Raw genomic sequence first — 21,051 nt, forward strand, 5'->3', positions numbered from 1 at the left:
AGGGACGCACAGGGTGAGACAAAGATGAAAGGAGACCAGAGGACATTTGTGGGATTTGGGGTGGTGGTCAAGATGTGTCTACATTAAGAGCAGGAGCATAGGCTCCTCTGACCCCTCGGCGGTGCTGGAACTCTGGCCCTGACACTGAGAACCCTCAGCCTGAGGCTCAGAGACCCCGTCTCTGTCTCTCCCATGGCCGGGCACAGAATGAGAGTCCATAGGCTACACCATCCTGTCCGGCCCGCTCAGCTGGCCATGGGCCCCAGGACAGCACCTTCCACTCCCCACGATGTGGGGAGAGTGGCCACCCTGAGTGCGGGGTACCCCCGGGGCCGGGGCCCGGGGTGGGACCGGGTGTGGGTAGGATGCCAGCCGGCCCATGGCCTTACCTGGGCACACTGTGGTGCAGGCGGTCTTTTGGAAGGCCTGGCCCTCACAGAAGGCGCCTCCGTTGAGCGGGGCCGGGTTGGTGCAGGTCCGGGTGCGCTTTTGCCAGCCACGGCCGCAGCGGTTGGAGCAGGGCGTCCACTCGGCCCAGCTGGACCAGCCCCCGTTCACTGCAAGGGCAGCGGGTATCACTCGCTTGGCCCGGCTCTGTGACCCGCGGCACCCCCCCCCCCCATCTCCAGAGTGACACGGCCCTTCTGCTGAGGCCTGGCCTTTCCTAACTGGACCCCTCCTGCCGTGGCACCAGGGACTCAGTGACTAGCAGCCAGATCGGGACTGTAACCGCCAGCACCAGAGGGGACCAGGGAGGTCAGGGCCTATTCCAGCTCTCATGGTACAATGGTGAACGGAGGTCCAGAGAGGGCTGACACTTACCTAAGGCTGCCCGGTAATCGAGGACCTGGGACTGGAACCCGATATAGGGTTCTTTCTAGCACACTCGAGGCATCTCAGCTATAGCTCTGGCCCTCCCACCCAAGAGAACAGCAAGGAATAGCCTACAGGCCCAGGCAGCGGTTCCTCACTCTGCTGGGACACTAGGCCCCGTTCCAACCCCAAACCCATGAGTGCGGACTTGACCACTAGCTTTGCCGTGTGATCTTGGGGAAGGCACCTCCCCTCTCTGGGCCCATCCTCCCACCTGTCCTCCAGGGTCCTGCTGGCCTCCTGGGCAGGACGCGGTGAGGCAGGCATGCGGCCTCGGCCCTCCCACTCCCCTGGCCAGGCTGTCCCCACGCGGGGCCCGTACCATAGACAGTGACTGTGGCAGTGGTACTTCGGCGCTTGGCGACAATGTTCTTGGCCACACAGGTGTAGTTGGCTGTATCTGACAGGCGGGCCTGGCGGATGATGAGGTTGTGGTCGATGGTGAGCAGGAAGTTGGTGTCCTGGGTGGGGTCGATGATGTCCTCGTTCTTCAGCCACTCCACCTGCAGGAGCGCGGTTGGGGGGGCATGAGCGCCCGGCACCTACTCAACTGCATCCGGGCAGGGGCCCGCTCTGGAGGGGAGAGGCGGCCCGGCCGTAAACAGGACAGGGGTTCTATCCACATCCACACACGGTGGTGACACTGTGAGGCAACACCTTCATGAGCCAGGCACTGCGCTGGGCTCTGCAGAACCCAGGGGTTGTGACGACCACCCACCAGCTAGACGGACCTGGAAAGGGACTTACACCAGCCTCGGTTTCATCAACCGTAGAGCAGAATTTCTTAGCATCTACACCACGGGCTGTTTCAAGCATGAAACAAGTGAGTGTGGAAAGTGAATAGTACTCCCCATAAGTACAATAAGCATTAGCTAGTACTGTGGGCCTTCACCGAGAGGCAAGGGCCACGTGGGGGGCATCCAGGCTCGGACACGCACAGTCTGAGACCCTTTGGCATCCATAAAGTTGAGACTTTGGCTTCCAGGAGGGGAAGGAGGATCTGGTCACAGGCACTTGCAAGAGACTGGGCCTGGGGTGCGCCCAAGCAGCCCCTTGGGGATCTGGCCCCGCTTGGCCCCATGCCTCCGGGTTCTGCCTCTGGAGGCCCCAGGGGGGTCTAGCGCATGCTGAGTTCTGCAGAGGTGCTAGCTCCCTTCTCGGGCTCCAGCCTCGATAATTCCCATCTACGAAATGGGGCGAGCTCTGGGAGGCTGGCGGTAGATACCCCACCTGGCTATTCCCCTCGTCCCTGCTCACCTCAGCCACAGGCACCCCCTCTGGCGGGCGGCATTGCAGGAGAACCTCCTGGTCCAGGGGCACTTCCTTGCCCAGAGGCTCCTGATCGAAGTTCTTGCGCAGGTCTGGAGAAGGAAGAGGGGTCCCCGGGCAGTTAGGCGGAACAGAAGCCCGAAGCGCCCGGCTGCAGCCACTAGGTGGCAGTGCGCACCAAGGGAATGGGCTCTCCCCGGGGTCGGGGACTATAGGATCCTAAAGGCATCACCGCCCGGAGGGCGAGGAAGCGGGCAGCTCCCTTACACCCAAGTAGGTGAAAGGGGCCCTTAGGAATCCTGTGGCCTGCGCTGGCCCAGGTCTGGGTCTAGGAGGCTTCTCTGAGCGGGCACCCATGTGCCCTGATGTCGCTGCGGATGCCCCCCCACAGATGGGGGGTTTTCTCTCCAGGATGCACCAGCCGGGGAAGGGGCCCCCGGGGGAGTGGGGTGGGGGTGTCGGGACGGCGTACATGCGATGCGGACATAGGCCCGGCGACTCTTGGTGGTGCCCGCGGAGCTCCAGGCCACACACTGGCACCAGTAGTCCTCCAGCCCGAACAGCTCCTCCACCTGCTGCCGTGACACCTCGATCTGTACCTCCCGTACCCGCAGGCCTGAGAGGAGGAGACAGGTGTCAGGAGGGCGCAGGGCGGAGGAGGTGAAGCGCGGGGCATGGCACCGTGACCTCTGCCTCTCTTCTGCCAATGCCTTCCGTTTCCATCTATTTCCTCATCCCTTCTGCCTCCTTCCAGCCCGAGCCGCCACAGCCACTCACCCCGAGGTGGCCACAGAGGGCGCGAGCCTCGACCCTGTGCGATGCACTTCCTGCCCTAAAGCCAGTGTGTGTTCCTCAAGATGCACAAATGCCAGGTCCTTCCCCTGGTTGTGCCCTCAGTCTTCACAACATAAAGGCCTAGATCCTCCACGTGGCCTTTGGGCCCTACACAGTCTATCCACGACAGCCTCACTGGGCATCTCCCCCACCCCACCCCCAGCCAAAGGGCCTTTGCATATCCAGTTCCCTGCCTGGAACACCCTGTCCTTTCTGTGCCCCCTGGACTCCTAGTCCCTATTGGCTTTGGGCTGGGCCTCGCTTCCGGAGGGGCGCCCCCCCCCCCCCCCGACCCTGGCCCATCCCCCACCCACTCTCAAAGCGCCCCGCTGAGCACTGGGCTATGCAGTGATCATTCCTGCCCGGCCTGGTTTCCCCACGGCACTGACCACTATCTGGAACTCTGTCACCTATCGCTGTGGTGGTGTGTTAATGATGTATTTCCTGTAGGGGAATAAAGAGGGCTTTGCCCTGTTTCCTGCTGTGGCCCAGGACCTGGCACAGACGAGGTGTTCCACAAATACGTGAAGGAAGAGAGCGTGTGGCCTCTCTCTGGTTAGGAGCTGGAGCTGGTGGGAGGCCCCTCTTCTGGGGAGCCTCCCATCTCTCAACAGCTCCCTGCCAGGGCCTGGAGGCCTCATTGGATAACTGGTTCCACCAGCTACCCAGAGAGGATCAACCACTCTTCTGCTAATCCTCAACAAAGCCCCTTATGCTCAGAAAAGGAGTGAACCCCCTTGGATTAGGATGCCCACCCAAAGCTCTTCCCCAAAGCCTGTGGGAGGACTGCGAGGCCTCCTCCTCCAGGAAGCCCTTCCTGACTACCCTGGTTTCAGAATTCTTAAAGCTGCTCCGCCCTACCGTGTGTCCCCAGCTCATCCTCTCATGCTTACACGTGGGTTCTGATAAGCCCCTTGAGGGCAGGGTGGTCAACTGTACCCTCTGTGGTACTGTGGCATGGTGGGCACACAGTAGGTGTAAGGTTGGATGGTTTGGCAACTCTTGGCCCCAACCTTACTCCCCAGCCGTGTGACCTTCACTAAGTTACTCAGCCTCTCTGAGCCTCAGTTGCCTCATCACAGTTAGACACTCAGGGTAAACTCTGAATGAAGCACGACGATTACTCTGCCAAGGCTGAACACAAATCTACTCCGGAAGGTCATTTGGATCCCGTCCAGCTCCTTCCTCCCATGTGAGGAAACAGAGGCTCAGAGAGGGTTGGGGGCAGGCCGCAAGTCCTACCGCAAGGTGCCAGCAGAGCTGAGATCAGCTGTCTGGGGTCTTGCCCTGGTCAGAGCTCTATACCCAAATACCTCTTTGGACCTCTCCTAGTGAAGTCCGTGGCCTTAACTGTCCTGGAGCATGGGGTAGGATGCCCTTTGCACTGGGAGCCCAGACAGTGAGGAAAACCTCCTCCTGGTGGCCAGGGATCTAAATGGGAGGAAGCTGGGGGTTTGCCACTGGGTACACCAGGAGGGAAGAGGATGCTTCTTGGGGGAGTGGCTTGACAAGCAATGTTGTGTGACCCGGGGCAGCACAGCCAGGACCCCTGCCCCTTATTCACCAGGCTGTGAAACTGGAAAGGGGTCCCTCCTAAGGGGGTCATCCCATCCAGAAACACCCAACAGCCCGACAGAGAAACCATCACCCAGTGGGGCTCAACCCCTTGGTGATGGTCACCAGCAGACAGAGAGGAGACCGGGACCTTCTGTCTCCCAGACCTGGGCCCCAGTGCCAGGTGTCCCCCTCCGGCACAGCAGCCAAGTGGCAGGTGGCGCCTGAGCCAGGACACCCAGGATTGGGCCACTTGCCCCGACCTGGCATGAGCTGGTGGGTGGGCTCGTCTTGCCTCTTCTGGCCCACAGCTGTCATCCTCTGTTCTCCCGGGCCCAGAGAGTGCCAGGGTGGGGAGCAGCAGGCTGAGGTGGAACCAGCCACACTGCTGCCAAGGGAGTGCCCACAGGACCACTGTCTATTCTTTGTAGCTAATGGGGACTAGAGTGCCCCAATTTCTGGGGCTGGTAGGGCTTGTGTGCCTAGTAGCAGGGGAGTAGGAGCCATGCTGTTACTATTACTAGTAATTGCAGGGTTTGCGAGAGACCTCAGCAGGGTACACCATCCCTTTGCTCTGTCGGGACCCCCATGACTGACCCCTGATATAGGCCGGTGGGGCCCAGGGGGATGTAGAAATAAGGACAGGCTTCAAGAGGAAAGAGGCGAAGGAAAAAACCAGAAAGAGGATGGAAGACAGGGGGTTTACTGAATGCCTGCTTGGTCCTGGCACTATGCTCAACATTGTACAGACACCTCCTTGTTCCATTCCCACCAGCACCTTCCGTTAGCATCCCAGTTTACAAAGAGAGGAAGTGGGGCTCAGAGAGGGTGAGTGACTTCCCAGAGTCACACAGCCAGAGAATGGGGGCAATGAGGGTATGTTTCTTTTATTTTTTTTCTTTAAAAAAAGGGGGGGGGATTTTTAAATTTTTAGAGTTTGGGCAAGCAGGAGACTCCACATCTATTTTTTTTTAATTTTGGCAAAATCTTATATAACCTAAAACTTACCATTTTAATATCTACCGTTGAGTGGCATTAAGTACATTTTGGGGTATGGTGTTAAGCCTGGATGGTTCTGAAATCTGCGAGCTCTTCAAAGAAAAATTAAAGTTGGAAGGAGGGAGAAGGGAGAGGGCGTGAGGAGAGCATGTTGGGGGGAAGCAGAGAGACATAAAAAGACAGAGAGACAGGGGTGAGAAGGGACAGGTGGGAAAGACAGAAGGAAACAAGAAAAGGCTGAAAAAGGAGGAACAGGACGAGGCAAGAGGTAGTAGCAGCAGAACCAAAGCTGAGGCGGGCTGTGGGGTGAGGGGCCCTCGGAGCCAGGGCCTGGCTGGGGCTGCCCGACATTGGCCACCTGCAGGTCACCAGCAGCGGGTGGCCCCGTCCCAGCCTGAGTCCTGGAAAGGACCCCCTGAGGGACCTGGGGACAGATAAGCCTCCACCTGGCCTCGGGGGCACGGCTGGGGGGGTGCCCGGGACCCCACATGCACCCTACTCTCAGCATCTGGGCTCTGTCCCAGCACCACCTCTATGGTTATTTCTGTTATAATACCAACCTCAGGCTTTAAAAGGAAAACAGCTGATGTCTATGAAGGAGACGCAGCATTCTTACAAAGGGGAACAGACTCACTTCCCACAAACATGAACGATGGTCTAGGATTTGGGGTACGTGCAGGGCTGGGGGTGGGGGGAGCCGAGGGCAGTTCCTCTCCGTCACACAGGGAGCGTAGCAGGGGCTGAGGTGTGCATGCATGTGTGCCTGTAAGAACCCAGCCCTGCCCCAGACTGCTCCCTGATGTAGGCCGGAGATGGAGAGAAACCAGAAATGGCAATGAGCACTCAGCAAGGATTCGGGGCTCTTGCATTTTGTGAACCAAAGTCAGACTGGGACATGTGGCCAACCACTGGGGAGATCCTGATCCAGGATGAATCCCAGAGGGGAAACTGAGGCCCAGGGGGCTGCCATGGCCGAGTGAGGTCCCACACGGAGCCCAGAGTGGAGCCAGGCCCAGGACACAGTGTCCCTGGCATGGCACCTCCCGGGGCCTGCCCTAGCGTCCTGGGGGTGACCAAACCAGGGAGGCAGGCTCACCAGTGGCCTCATCCAGGCCCTCCTGCGTGATGTGGTCATTCTGGCTGACCCACTCGCCGTTGCACTTGAAGTAGATCTGCGTGGCGGGGAAGGCGCGACAGCGCAGCTCCACGGGCTTGTTCTTCACAATGTAGGCGTCCTGGGGCTCCTGGAGGAAGTGGGGCAAGGGCTCGGCCGGCGCCGACGGGAAGGAGTCAGGGAGCACCTCGCTGCCAGAATCAGTGCCTGCAGAGGGAGGGTAGGCTTCGTGAGGCTGCAGGCTAGGAGGGGTGGGCAGCTGGACGCCAGGGAGGACGGCGCTGTGACCTGGGCAAGGTCTGGCACTCCTGGGGGCCTTGGTTTCCCCAGCCCACCCAGCTTTTAAGAGTTTGTGCTTTGGAGCCAGTCCTAGCTCTATAATGCTGGGTGATTCTTTCTTTACAGACAGAGATGTCAGAGTGGCCTGGAGAGCTGAAGTGACCCATCTGGGTGAGGAGACCCCTCTAGCCCTCCCCAGTGTCCCCTGCACTGGACCTACTGAGTCTACCCTCCAGTTGCTGACAGTGATGCCCCCATCCACGAGGGCTGGAATGGGGCTGAGGCCGGAGCACAAAGCAGGCCAGCTCTGCCCTGAAGCCACAGCTGCCCTTTGCAGCCCCAGCTGATGGAAGTGGGGAGACGAGCCAGGACCCGCAGAGGCATAAGGTGGGGTGATGTGAGATGGCTGCATGGGGCCTGGATTCCTTGATGCCTGGCCCTCCAACAGGGCCTCCTCCTCCAGAAAACCCAAGGCAGGCGCAGCATAGAGGGGGAGACCACCTCCCCAGCCGTGTCTCTGCCCCACGCCTTAGCCTTTCCCACCTCGGCCAAACCCACACCCTCCACCCTGACAACAGACAAGGAAACTGCAGAGCCTGGGGTCTCAACAACGTCCTCCCCAACCAGGGGCCAAATGGGAACCCTGGTCCGCCTGCCCCCTGGAAAGAGCAGCGCCTCAGGAGGTGAGACAAACAGGAAGGGAGAGGGGCTGGCCTCTTCCAGCGCCAGGAGGGAGGGAAAATAGGCCAGGCCAGCCTATTGGTCCACTGTCCACTTAGGAAAATTGACTTTCCAACACAAAGCGTCAAACAGTCAGGTGGCTGGGACAAGCAGTGGGGGGGGGGGGCTGTCCTCCTCTGCGAAGCTCCAGAGGGAATGAATCCAATTGCAGGGTGTGCATCTGCCCAGCCCCTCACTGCCAGCTGTGGCCTGTCACTGTTCCAGCACTCCAGTCCCTCAAGTGGGGTGGGGTCCCAGGAGGCCACGATGGGACATGCTTGGCCCTAGGGAGCTCCCGATGCACAAAGGGGGCAAGGGGACACTCCATTCTCCAAGAGCAGAATGAACAAAGTGTGCCTGGCATGCCCAAGCTGTGCCATCCCTTTGGGGACCCCGGAGCTCCTGCTAAGGGTGGGGGCGGGGGGCTGCAGGGGCTCTGAGAGCATGCACAGGCTGTCGCTGGCTCTGGGTGCTGGGTCGCGGGTAGGCTGCCTGTGTGCCACCTGCAGGAGCAAAGGGGAAGCCAGCCAGAAGGTGTCAATCCAGCTCCATCTAGCATATTCTGTGTGGTCCTAGGACAGCCCTTTAATTCCGAGCTTGTTACTTTGTCTCTGAAGGTGGCAGGGAGGTAAACACCCTCCCCAAGGCTGTTTTGAGGACCACATGAGCTAGACAAGCAAGGGTGCCCAGGAGGGGCCTAGCACATAGCAGGTGCAAGTTGTGGCATGAAAATGGCAACAAACACTTGCCTCACATTAGGTGCTCTGTTTTTAGTAGTTTACACAGCTAACTTACCTAACTCTTGGAACAGCCCTATAAGGTATTTATGCAAGTCTTCAGTTTATATGGGGGGAAACTGAGGCTCAGAGAGGCTAAAAAACTTGTTCTAGGGCACAGAGCTAGCAAGAGACAGAGCCAGGGTCTGAACCCGATAAACAGATTCCAGTGTCTGGGATGCCACCCAGGACCCCACACTGCGTGTCACTGGAGTAGCTCCATAACATGGTGAGTGTCCCTGCATCTGAGAATCCTAATAGATCCAGACACCAGCCAGGACCCTACAACTCTAAGAGCTGTCTCACCGAGGCTTGTGGGTAGCTACCCTGGGAATAGCACTGAGGATTCCAGAGCTTCTCCACACCCACATCCTTCGGCCAGGCAGGGAGACACACCTTCTTTGGAGGTTAGAAGACTGGCCACCCTGAGGGTCTGGGAGCTTGGGCAGCTGATGGCAAGATGAAACAGTGCCTGGGTAACTGGGCACTGGGTCTCCCAGTGGCATGTGGGCAGCAGAGCACCAGCGAGGCTCCGTGCCCACCCCACACTGCCAGCACCCTGCTTTAGTCTCAGGCCTGGGGAGACTGCAGCCCTTACTGACCTCAGGCACCTCATCTGTGAAATGGGGGGGAACCAGGCCTCCCCCTGGGGGGGTAGCAGCCCCAGAGAAGGTATGTGGGAGCCTGTGGGTCCAGGTGCCTGCTACCTCTACCTTCTAACATGCAGCCCCCAGGTGATGGCTGCCCTGGCTTTCTGCGGCACTGCAGGCTGTATTTATGACTTTGTTTTATAACCCTAATGCGGCTCATTTATAAAGCAGGCGCAGACGCGGCTGAGCAAAGTAAACATTAGACATCCATTAGTGCAGTAGGCCCGGGTCTGGCGGCCCCTGGGCCTGCCCTCCCTGCCCCAGCCCTCCTCTCCACCCTGGCATGAAGCTTCCTCTCTGGCCTTGGCAGGACTGCGGCCAGGCATCCTCACGGGTGCCTCTCTGGCACAGCAGTGCAGGGGGGGTGGCTCTTGACGTAGCCACTGTCCCCTTGCAGCGTCCCCAGCCCCCAAGGCAGGCGTGCTGGATTCAGATGCTGCCGGGAGACAAGAAGGATCAGGTCTGACCTGAGAATCCCTCCCCAGGCGGACCACGGGCAGACTAGATGCTTGCCAGGCATGGAGTAGGTGCTCAGTGAATGCAAATTAAATAAAAGTGGGGCGGGGCAGTCCTGGCGAACAGCTAGGCTGGACACCTCTCCTCCTCCTTGGCCCTGCCTTGGGCCCTCGTGGCCCAGGGAGACTCCACAGGCGTCCCGGCTGAGGGTGGCCTGAGCCTGTCCTGCAGGGGCCAGCCTGGAGGAAGAAGAGTGATGGAGTTTCAGGGTCCCCGGGGCCTTCCTCTGCCTCATGCTTTCCTACGAACTCACCGGGTCCCGCAACAACCCACACAGAGCTTCCAAAACGTCTTTGGTCTTTAGTGTCTTGGTTAATTTTTACCCCAAGGCCAAGAGAAATTCCTAGTGGTTCTGTTTATTAGTTAGATCCAAACAGCTTGTGTGTCTGTGTCTGTGTGCGTGCTAACAACCTGGCAGCCATCTGAAAAAACAACACCCGTAAGTTGAAAGAAAAAATAAGATTTGTATTCCACTCCTAAACAGCCACAGAGACTAGCAATGGGAATGTGCTTGCCGCTTGCACACGGCACAACTTCTCAGGTCTTGCAAACAGACTGGACCCCCCCGCCCCCCCGCCCCTGCCACCCATCGTCTGTCTGAGTCCTTCCAAATGCTCACCTCCCACCTTTGCAGAGAGAGGATGGTGTGTGAAGGGAAAAAGCGGGGTATCATGTGATTTTTTTTCGATTTTGAAATCGAAAGTTATCCTGAGCTAACAGCTGTGGTGGTGTCTGGCAGCTGTTCAGGACGGCTGTCTTTCCTCCAGATGAATTAACTTCCCACAGCACCCCTGGGAACATGTGCAGCACCCTGGGGTGCTTTGGCACACCGTTTGGGAACCACAGCCCTATGCGGTAGGTATTCTCATTACGCTCCTCTTACAGATGAGGAAATGGAGCCCAAGAGAGATGAAGTAACCGGCACGGGGCTATGCAGCTAGGAAGTGAATCCGGGCGGTCGGATACCTAAACCTGACTTCTGAATTGGAATTGGCATTGACTTCCACTATGTGGCAGGCATTTCAAGTATTTTGCCCCATTTACTTCCCACAACCCCCAAGGTGAGGATTATCTTCCCATTTTCCAGATGAAGACATGGGGCTCCTAGGGACTTGCCCCATAGCAAGGTCACCTGGTCAATGGGAGGCAGGGCCGTGTCTCCTGTCACCCCGGCTTCGCTACATCTTTCCCCTCAGTGCCATCCTTACAGAGGAGACTCAAACACCTGAGAGGCGCTCCCGGGGGAGGAGAGCCTGCCTCGGCCAGGCCAGGTCCAGATCTGGATCTGGATCTGGATTTCCTGCGGGTGGGAAAAGGTCCCACGTGAAGTGTGTTTTCCTAATAGGAGTCCTCATTTAAAATGCAAGCTGCCTCTAAAGCCACATACACGAATGGCCCAGCTATCCCAACATGAAGGAAGGAGGACGCATCCTGGGCCAGGTGGAGCCACAGACGGTCAAACCCTGGAAAAGCCCAGGAGCTCTGGGTTTGCAGCCCAGCCGGGGACTGGCGCTGCTGCTGGCCTTCCTCTCAAGCCTTACTCTGGTTCCTTCACCCTGACACTGCTGTAAGCGGAACCTGTCGGCCTATGATGGTGTCCTACTGGGTCCATCTTTAACTCCAGAAGCGAGTGTCCTGCACGTGTGGTCACCTTTTTTGCCACTGTTATTCCTAGCTCAAAGGCCCCGCACAGACTGGTCCTGAGGCACAGTACGGGGGGAACCCAGAGAGGGAGGAGGGGGGAGGCACTATTTGCAGCTGGGCTCTCCCAACCAGACCCAGGCCCTCCCACCCCAGGCCTCAGATCAAGAGGACCACCAGCACCTCAAGGTGGGACCCCTTGTGGGTGCCATTCAAACCCTCACTTCCAATTTACCTACAGCTGCCTGTCTGAGGGCCCTTGTCAGCTGGTCTCACGTGGACGCAGTTGCACAGGGAGAGAGGTTACCGTCAGGGCTGTCTTGTCCAACACCTCCTCCCCCCCGCCCCAGCCACTCTATCCAACCTTGATTTACACACCTCCAGGGACAGGGAACTCACCACTGCTTTTCTGAGCCAGGTCCTCTTCTGAACGGACCTAACAGAAAAGTCCTTCTTTTCAACTGAAATGTGCTGTCTGAGCTTCCCACCACTGCCACAATTTTAACCTGAGGTTCACAAAAGAGTGTTTCCTCTTCCAGCGTGACAGCTTCCCAGCCCCTGGAGCATGTAGGCGCCTTCCCTGGCCTTCTCTCCTTGCTCTCAAATATTCATGAGATGCAGCTTTGCACACCGCTGCCCGTTCCTCATGGACAAGCTCCATTTTGCTCCCAACCCACTTAAAATGTGGGAGAGGTGACCAGGGCGGGGGCTGGCAGGTGCATCCCGGCTCCCAGCGGCTCCAAGCTTCCTTAGAAGTTTTGGGGAGCAGGAGCACAACTCCCATTCCCTGGTGTTCCCCACATTGTTCGGGACTGAATAACCATCGCCCAGTAGGGGAGCGGGAGCCTGCAGGACACAGCCAGGAGCCCGAGCCACATCTCCACCCCACGGGAGGAGCCATGCTAGGTTGAATGCTTCTTCTGGGGGGGCTGGGCTTGTGCAGGGCCCAACGTGGGGACACAGGTTCCCTCACTTGGCAGGGAGGAGGTCAAGGCCACAAGTTTGTTTCAGAATCGAAGCCACTAGAATAAGCAGGAGCCAGGGCCTTGGAGGTGAACAAAGTGGCCTCAGGACAGAAGTGAAGAGACTGTATTTTACAGAGGTTCCCCCGAGAGGAGGGGGAACTATGGCTACAGGGTCCAGACATTTCCTGAAAGAGAGGCTATCACCAGATGCTCAGGGAAGCCAGTGGGCTTCCGCTTCCCTTACAGTGACCCTGAGAGCAACGGGTTCCAATCTCCAGTCCTCCACTGGGACTTTGGGAAGGTTGTTTCACCTCTCGGGTCATCGATGGGATGCAGAGGAGTCCCAATCGGAGAGGCCTAGAGCCCTACATTCCACCAGCTGAGACAGAAAGTGACTCATCAACATCACGCAGCAAATCAGGAGCCAAGCCGGGCCAGAGCGCAGTCTCGGCTTCAGGGCTCAGGTGGGGAGACAGCAGGCCAGGCCAGGGCAGCAGTGCCTCTATCCACCCCCAGGCCTGGGGCGGAAACCCACTAGCACCCATCTCAGCGGGGGCCACCTCTGGTCTGGCCACGGGGCAGGGACCGCAGCACGAGGCCGCAGTGGTTCATAGGAGGGCCTGGGTTGGGGTTCCCCGGTGGTGACAAGGCCAGGCCTGAGAGCCCGAGGCTCAGGCTCAGCAGCGGGAGGTGGGCATCTGGAGCAGGGCCCTGTGTCTCCAGGGCGGGCTGGCCCACGCCGACGGGGCAGGGCCGGGAGGGGAGCAGGGGGGCAGGCGGGAGGTGAGGGACAGAGAAACACCCCACGCTGGGCACATTCATCATCAGCAATCACAGTCTCCAGCCCCTGGACGCGCAGGCTGATTCTCGCCAGACTTGACCTCCCACTGCATGGAAAATCTCTTCCATTCACTGCGAGGCTGATGTGCTCAGTGGGGAGTGTGGAGAACGGCGGGGGGAGCCCACTTATTATTATGTTTTAAAAACACATATGCCCCCCCATGGAAGGACCCCTCCCTTAACACAAAGCCCTTCTTCCATCTGGCCCTGGCTTCTGGCGGCTGTGGGGTCCAGGCCGGGGCCCCCCTCAGAGGCGGTTACAATGGCCGTTACTGATGACAAATGGGGGCTGGCGGGCTTGGGGGATGCGGAGTTACTCCTAACAAAAGAGGCCCCTTGCACAGCCCTTTTTCCCATACCCTCTGTGCCCATGACATCACTTCCTGTGCTGGCCACGGGAAGTGGCCTCACTGGGACGGCCACCTGGGGCAGGAGCTTGGATCCTGGCCGATCCTGAGAAATGTCTCCCCTGGAAGGGCTCAAGGGCAGGCAAAGGAGCTGGTGGGAGGTTTGGGGTTGAGGCCCCAGGGTAGGCACAGGGTCCTGGAAGGGAGCCCAGACCCCATTTAACTGGGGTACACATGACTTACACAGTCGGGAGGGACACTATGGTTATTGGGGCTCCCCTCAGATGCTCAGTGGAGCCTGAGGAGGCGTATTCCACACCCAAGAGTCCAGGCGCTCCCCGCACACCTCTCCTTTGGCCACTGGACCCCCTAGGCCTGGGCCTCTCCAGGGCTGATTTCTGGTGGCTCCCCTTCCGAGCCTCAGATGCGGGGGTGTCACTATGCCTGGAGGTTCGGGCCCCAAGGAGAGGGCACTCTGCTTTGCCCTCTTCTCACAGACAAGGCGCTCAAAGCCCTCTTATGCATCACACTCTAGATTATAACCTTTCACCAGCACGCAGTGTGATAACAAACATCATCAATCCAACGATCCTGCGGAGGAGGGGTTCATGTCAAGGAGGAGCAGACGGAGGCTCACAGCTACCAAGAAAGCTCAAGAAGATAAACCACAGGCCTCCTTTGGCCCACAGTGCCCCTGAGGGATTAGCTATTTCTCTGCCCATTTTGCAGATGAGCAAATAGAGCCTCACCAGAGTTTACCAGCTCACCAGAAGGGAAGAGGGTCTTGGTTTTGTCACCCCAGCACCTGGCCTCGCTACCTCTGAGGGCCTGACAAGTCCCAGATTGTTCTGGATGCCCCAGACAAGCAGAGATCCATCCTAGCCTGGAGGGACCTGTGCTGGCCCACTGCGGCCCCCGAGATGTCACACTCAGACACACACACTCACCCCAGCGGACACCTGCAGACCCTATCTGCGGTCACAGGCCACCAGCCTCCCCTTGGATCCCCAGAGAGCCCCGCCAGGGCTGGGACAGTGACTCTGTTCTTAGGGCTGTTTATGTCAATGCTCTAAGGCAATGGCTGTGGCTCTGGCCCATGGGGGGCCCCTCTATCCTATTCGGTCATCTGTCCCCCATTCAGAGATGGCATGGGGTGTGTCTGACTTGTTCCAGTCCTACCTAGGGAGGCCTCCCCTTCCTCCCGGGCATCCTGCCCATGCTGCTGATGGACCTGGATGCTGCTAGGCAAACCTTCAAGGTGTGCCTCAAACCATATAACTGTCCCCCACCACCCACTACAGTCCCCAAGCCCATGTCCTCCCACCAGGACCTCCTCTCTGTGCTCCCTACCTCCCCCTTCAATCCCCTCTCCTCACAGCTGCCGGAGCCCTCTCGTGAAACAGAAAGAAATCTCCCTCTCCTGCTTGCACCCTCTGGCTGCCATTTGCACCTGTAATGAGGTCTCACCTGTCACCGAACCCTCTGACTTCAGATGCTCACCCATTGCCACTGTGCTCCAAGTGCCCCATCTCAGGTGTGGTCCTGCCCCTTGAATATGCCTCCCTTATTCCGCAGGGCCTTTGCTGTTCTCTCCTGGAATGCACGCACACCGCCGGCCAATCTCCCTGTGCTCCTGTGGCAACTCTCGGTCACTGAGACCCCAGTGCCACCTGCCTCTCCCGAGTGAGGCCCTCCCTGACCGCCCCGTGGACACCGACCCTCCTTGGCTCTCCCCCATATCGTCTGCAGGTTGTCTTGGGGTTTTTTGTTGTTTTGCTTGTTTGTGTGTTTTCCTTGACAGTTCATCTCTCTCTGGAATACCTTCTTCCTGTATTTGATTGTTTGCTGTCTGTGTCTGGACAGGTCTGCTCTCTGGAAGGCAAGCTCCTGGAGAACCTGGAAATCCTGTTTGCTTGTTTAGCTGGGCCTACTGGGGATGCAGAACTTTCTCCAACACCTGGGGTGGCAGGTGAAGGTGGGAGGGAGTGGCCAGAGGAGATGACTGTGCACAGGTTGGGCCAACCCCACCTGAGCCATGGGAGGCAGTCCCTTTGGAAACCCGGATCCTCTAGGATGCCACTAACAAATGGAACCTCAGAGACCATCTAATCCTCTAGGACGTGGAGATCAGAGAGGGTGTGGCCTGGCTTCAAAATCACACAGCACCTGAGCAGCAGAGCCAGTAGAGACACCGGGCTCTAGACTCCCAGGGCAGGAGGAAGGACTTTATCTTTAAAATCCTCCTTTTTCTTCTAATGAAGGCCTTTTCTTGGCCTTGTTTTTTGGCCTTTTCTGATTACAATTTAGGAAGAAAGAAAAATGAGAATAAAAACCGCCCATCGCCACCCCCAGTTTACCAGATTTAACACGGGATAATGGTCTTCCTGGACTTTTTTAGACATGACACATATTTTGTGACTTACTGAGGTACTACCATGTACAGCTGCATATTCTGTTTCCCTTGCAAGGCCATTAACTGAGGACTCTGAGACCACAAGCCAAGTGTACAAGGCATTTCTCTGGTGCTCAGCACAGTCTCACACGTCACGGATGCAGGCCAGCTGGGCTGATGACCCTGGCACAGCGTCCCAGGTCACTGGAGAGGATGCAGAGCTGGTGCGGGGAGCCACTGGGCAATGACGTCAGGTTGGCTTTGCATGTTCGGGTGCTGGGCAGAAAGATGCCCAGGGTCCTGTCCCTGTCTCCCAGGGAAGTGAACGAGCCCAAGGGTACAGCCTCTGGCTCAGAGGCTGCCTGAGGGGGCGGTGGTTGTGTCCCTGTTGCCCTTCCAGGAGAGGTGTCTGCACACCCTCCAGGGAAGTCAGGGTCAGGCCTTTCTTAGAGTGCCTGAGGCATGAATTTCCTCTCCTTCCCAGCGTCTTGCTCTGCGGATGGACAACCCCTCCTCGCCAAGGGCAGACAACTGCCAACACACTGCCAAGCAGAAAATCGGCTATGATCCCTGCCTGCTGCCGTCAGCACGGTCACCACGGCCGGCCAGACCCTGCCCCAGTGTGGTTGTGGGCCACCCGGCAGGCACCAGGAGGCAGGGCGGAGCCTGGGCCGCAGGGCCCTTAGACCTGAGTCCGAGCCCTTCACTTCCAGACAGGAGCTGTGACTTGTCCAAGGGCAGACAGCCAGCAACCCTAGCATCCATCCTGACATCACGTTCACACAAAGGGAGCCCCAGCGGGGCCAGAGAGAAGGGGGGGCAGAACCTGGCCTTTGCTGATCTGTGAAATGGGCATAGGACAAAGGAGGAGAGATGAACAGAGGTGGAGGTGGAGACACAGAGAGAGGGACAGAGCAAAAGAAAGCTGAGCGCACCAGCAGCGGAGGGTGAGGGGAGCGGCACGGGGGGCTCCTCCTGGTATGTTTTGGAGTCTGGAGTCCACGGGGGTCTGCAGTCAGGCCCCGGGAGCCAGGGGAGGTGGCTTCCATCACTGGTCTCCATCTACACTTCTGCTCTGCGTCTTCCCCAAGGCCAGGACTGGGCTAAGGTTCCAGGGGCCCCAAGGGAGGCAGACGGTGTAGCCTCGGGCTCCCAGGGGTTGGGGTAAAGGGTCTCAGGTCACAGAGCAGGGCCGAAGCAAAGCTGGACTAGAGCTTGGGCATCCTGGCACCCAGCCCAGTGCTCTTGCCCTTGCCTCTCTCTGGTTGTACCGGTCGGGGAGACCCCGGCCCTGGGCTTGGGTGAACAGCTGAGTCATCAGCGGTGAAGACGGTGGGGAGACAGATGGCTCAGGACAAGGGGAGGACCCACATGGCTGCTCAGAAGCACCTCGAGGGAGACAGGGTGTTGGGTAGGGACTCACCCCCTCTCTTTCGTCACTCATCAAACGTCCTCACCACCTACGGTAGGGTCTTGGTGAGCTGGGCCAAGCTTTGGTCACACCCATGGGAAGCTCACAGTAAAAGTTCAAGGTGAAGGATCCAACATCTTGACTCTGACTCCTACTCTGTCTGCCTCCAGCCCAGCCCCACAGGGCTGCCCCTCTGCCTGCTAACCCGACAGTGCAGAAACCAATCTCCAGCTGTGTCTGTAGCTCCCTCCTCCTCATTTAGGGAGCCAGCCTACCTCCTCCAGGAAGCACGCCTTGACTACTTCCACCTCGACTGCCATAGGGAGTTCTCATTCTCCAGGCCCCTATAATCCCTCATATTTTTCTTGGGCTGAAGCACATGGAGCTCGTGAAGCAACCTTGAGTGAGCTTCCCTCCAGGCCTCAATCTTGCCTTCTGGGAAATGGAGTCACTTTTACTTGCTTTGCCCCCTGCCATCCCAGGGCTGCTGGGAACACAATGTCAGGAGCGTGCAACTATTTTTGCCAGGTGGGCAGCCCCGTGCTCTGGCTAATTTTTAGTACTGCTTTTTTGCAGTTAAGAAATGGTGGATGTGCCTTCCTGGGGCTGCCAGGGTCACTGGCCCACATCTTGACCAAAAGCTCTAGGGTGTTCCTCTGGGTTTGAGGTGCTGGCTAGGCGCCCCACTCCCCAGCCTCCAGCCACTGCCCCAGCCCACTCAGTGAGGACCCCCACTCAGTGATGACATGGAGCTGCAAAAAAGGCTGATGCAAGCTGGAAGGAGTGAAGGAAACAGACTCGCGTGGGGCAGGTGGAGCTCCACCCCCGGCCCCCCTGGGACTCCCGGCCCTGCTCCTGCCTGCTTGTTTGTACCTGCTGATGTAACTGCTGAGCCTCCTTGGCTCAGGGCTCGGCCCGCTCCACTTGACCTCTGAGCTGGAGCCAGAGGGAGCGTGAGAGGGCAGGTGCCTGGCCCCTGGACACCCTGACAGGGCTCTTCTCCAGGGAGGGGCAGCTGACAGCAGAGGGGCGGAAAGAGCCTGAAACACAGCACAGAGAAGAGCACTTGCTCCACTGACGCTGGAGCAAGCGGGACGTGGGTGAACCCTGCTTTGCCACAGTGTCACTTCAGGGCAGTTGTCCCATGGCCCTGAGCCTGTCACATGATAGCCTCAGTGTGTCAATCTTCCATGCATTTCTCCAAGGGGGTAAAGAAGTCAGAAGGAAAAGACCTATGGGAGAAGCGTGGCTCTGTGGGAGGAAAACACTGGAATAGTTCCTGCATGACTAGGCCAGTTGCCTCACCACCCTGGGGCCTGGGTTGATCTGTAAAATGGACACAGCACCGTGCCCCTAACTGTGCTCGCTTCGCAGAGATAGCTGGAGCCAGGGGTGTGAAAGTACGACATGACATGAAAGCATGTGGGTGGCTCCGGGGATCTGGGGACAGTTGTGGGAGGGTTCTCTCCAGGAGCCTGGAGGTGGGGCTGTGCTATCTGCCCAGCCTGGCCCCAGGAGCCTCCTCGCGGGGAGGAAGGCATGGATGAGGATTACAGGGTTCCCCAGAGGCCTCCAAGGAGGCGTCAAAAACACACAGGTGGTGAGGACAAGAGCCAAAACACACTCCTGGAGACCGCAAGGCCACCTGCGTGCCGCTGAGGGCCCTGACCCCACAAACCCGGGGTCTGGAGATCATCCTGTCTCCAGACTCATTGTCAAAACTGGTTTCCCTGGAGACGCCTTTGCTCTTTCCCCAAGAAAGGGAAGGAGAAAAGAGCCTCATGCAGTTTATGTGTCTCTCTGGTTAACACTGAAGGCTCCTGAAAGACGGGGAAGGAGCCCGGTGGGGAGGACGTGCCCATCTCAGCTGCCCTCGCTTGACCCCTCAGCCCCAGGAGAGTGGGGTTACCTCTGGTTCTGCTAGGTTGCTTTGGAGGGAGGGCTGCACTCCAGTTGGGATTCGGGGGCTTCCCAGGCCACGCAGATCGGCCTTCTCTTTCCCATGGCCTTGAGTCACACGGGTAGCCAGTAACCACTGCTGTTTACAGACCAGCCCCCTCCCAGACCCCGCACGGAGCACTTGGTATAGAGCAACTACACCCAACCACCTTTGAGGCAAGTACTCTCATCACGATCCCCAGGTTGTAGGTAAGGAAACTGAGGTACAGAGAGGCTAGGCATCTTGCCCAAGGTCACAGAGCAGGGCTGTTGGCACACAAACCCGGATCTCCGTGACTCTAAGCCCCTATCATTCACCTCCATGCCAGGAGTCTCAAACGGCAGCATGCACCGGAATCACCCGTGGGCCTTCGGTGGGGCTTGAGAACGTGCTTTCCTAACAAGCTCCCAGGTGCTGCCGCTGGTCCACTGCTCTATGCCCTCTTGCCTCCCAACAGAAATGTAAAACACTTGGCACACACAACTGTGCTTAATGGAGTCAGCTCCCTTTCTAGGATCCAGCCGGAGACCTTTCAAAAGGAACCAAAGGAATCACAGGGCAGCATGGTGCCGGCCACCTTAGCTTAAATCGGCTCCGGTGTGTGGCAGTAAGAATAATGACAGCCGTCACCGGCACCTGTGTTCTGGCACACTCCGTACCCTCTCTGGGCCTCAGTTTCCTTATCTGTGAAATGGGAGGACTGAACACACTTTATGCTCACATCACACAGGGAGGGCAGTGTCTGGCACCTCAAAAGGGCTTATCGAGTATAAGCTGTGTTATTGTTATTATTGTCGTTGCCACTATCTACATCATCTATACGGTCTGTGCAACAACCCTGTGAGGCTGCTGTAATATCCACCTCCGTTGTTTACCTGATGTCGCTCAGCAAACTGGCCCAAGTCACCAAGCAGTGGCGGAGGAAGGATCTGAAGCCAGGTTTGGGAGCCCAGTGGCAGGACCTGTCCTCCACGAGCAAAGAAAGATGCCCACTTCCTCCCGAAAGGATGGAGAGTTATTTCCCTATTTTTTATTTTCTCTTTTATTTTTTTATTTTCTGACTTATTTTTTGTATTTATTTTCTTACTTATGTTTCCTGCACTTCCTTCTAGACCCCCCACCCCCACCCCCCAGCCCAGGGTATAAGAGTGTCACTGCTGAAGGGAGAATGTCTCCAGTAGGAAACCAGAGCTATGTCAGCCCCCCATGCTTGGTGACCTTGGCCAGCCAGACCCCTTCCCTCCCTGTCTGTCCATCTGTGTCCCCTGGTCTGCTTCTCCTTACTGGGAACCCTCTAGGCGCAGGGCTTGGCTTGGCATTGGCTGGTCCCGCCCCTGAGAGGGGGACGGTCACATGCTACTCCTGAGACCCTCCTGCCCCCACATCCTCTGGGATCGCAAGTTCAAAACAATAGAAGCTTCAGGTTGCCCTTGATGTAAAAGGTTTAGTAGGTGTCTAATTTTAGCTGAGAAATACTCGGCATTTTTCCCAGCCGCCGCCGATGCCGCGCTCCGTGCTGGACACACGGCCTTGGTTTTCCTCCCCAATTGTTCTCGGCTGGGGGGCTAGGGGCTGACTCCAGCTCAGGACAATTGCCTTTGTGTCTGCTTCCGGGTGGCTCTTAGTTACTCAGCAAAGAGAACGGGACAGCGTGGAGTTCTCAGCCCAGAGCTCTCAGCCCCAGCCCTCTGGCCCTCCCCCCCATCCTGGCTGCAGAGCCCTTGCTTCACAGTTTGGGTGTCCCCAAAATGTGGTCTTTGAACAAGACTTGCTGGTCACAGCCTCTCCAAACATCCAGGGGCGGTGGCAGCGAAGGCCTGTGGCCAACAGGGGCCCCCCAGGGCACAGGTGAGGATGCCAAAGCCCAGAGAGGGTGTGACTGGCCTAAGGTCACACAGCACTCTGGCAGAGCTGGGCCTGGACTGTAGGCCC

At 58.1% G+C, this 21,051-nt stretch overlaps 1 protein-coding gene across 2 annotated transcripts in view; it reads right to left on the reverse strand.

Moving 5' to 3' along the window:
• UNC5B (unc-5 netrin receptor B) overlaps positions 1-21,051 on the reverse strand; it is an 80,870-nt gene that overhangs the window by 14,273 nt on the left and 45,546 nt on the right. For both annotated transcript variants that reach the window (XM_055325389.1, XM_055325388.1), the window contains exons 2-6: positions 6,626-6,850; positions 2,615-2,758; positions 2,131-2,234; positions 1,196-1,376; positions 390-557 (exon numbers count right to left, since the gene is read on the reverse strand). In XM_055325389.1, coding sequence (XP_055181364.1) covers positions 390-557; positions 1,196-1,376; positions 2,131-2,234; positions 2,615-2,758; positions 6,626-6,850 — 822 coding nt within the window. The remainder of the gene's footprint in view (positions 1-389; positions 558-1,195; positions 1,377-2,130; positions 2,235-2,614; positions 2,759-6,625; positions 6,851-21,051) is intronic.

This window comes from Nyctereutes procyonoides, unplaced genomic scaffold (assembly GCF_905146905.1).
Source record: "Nyctereutes procyonoides isolate TBG_1078 unplaced genomic scaffold, NYPRO_anot_genome, whole genome shotgun sequence".
Taxonomy (NCBI): Eukaryota; Metazoa; Chordata; class Mammalia; order Carnivora; family Canidae; genus Nyctereutes; species Nyctereutes procyonoides.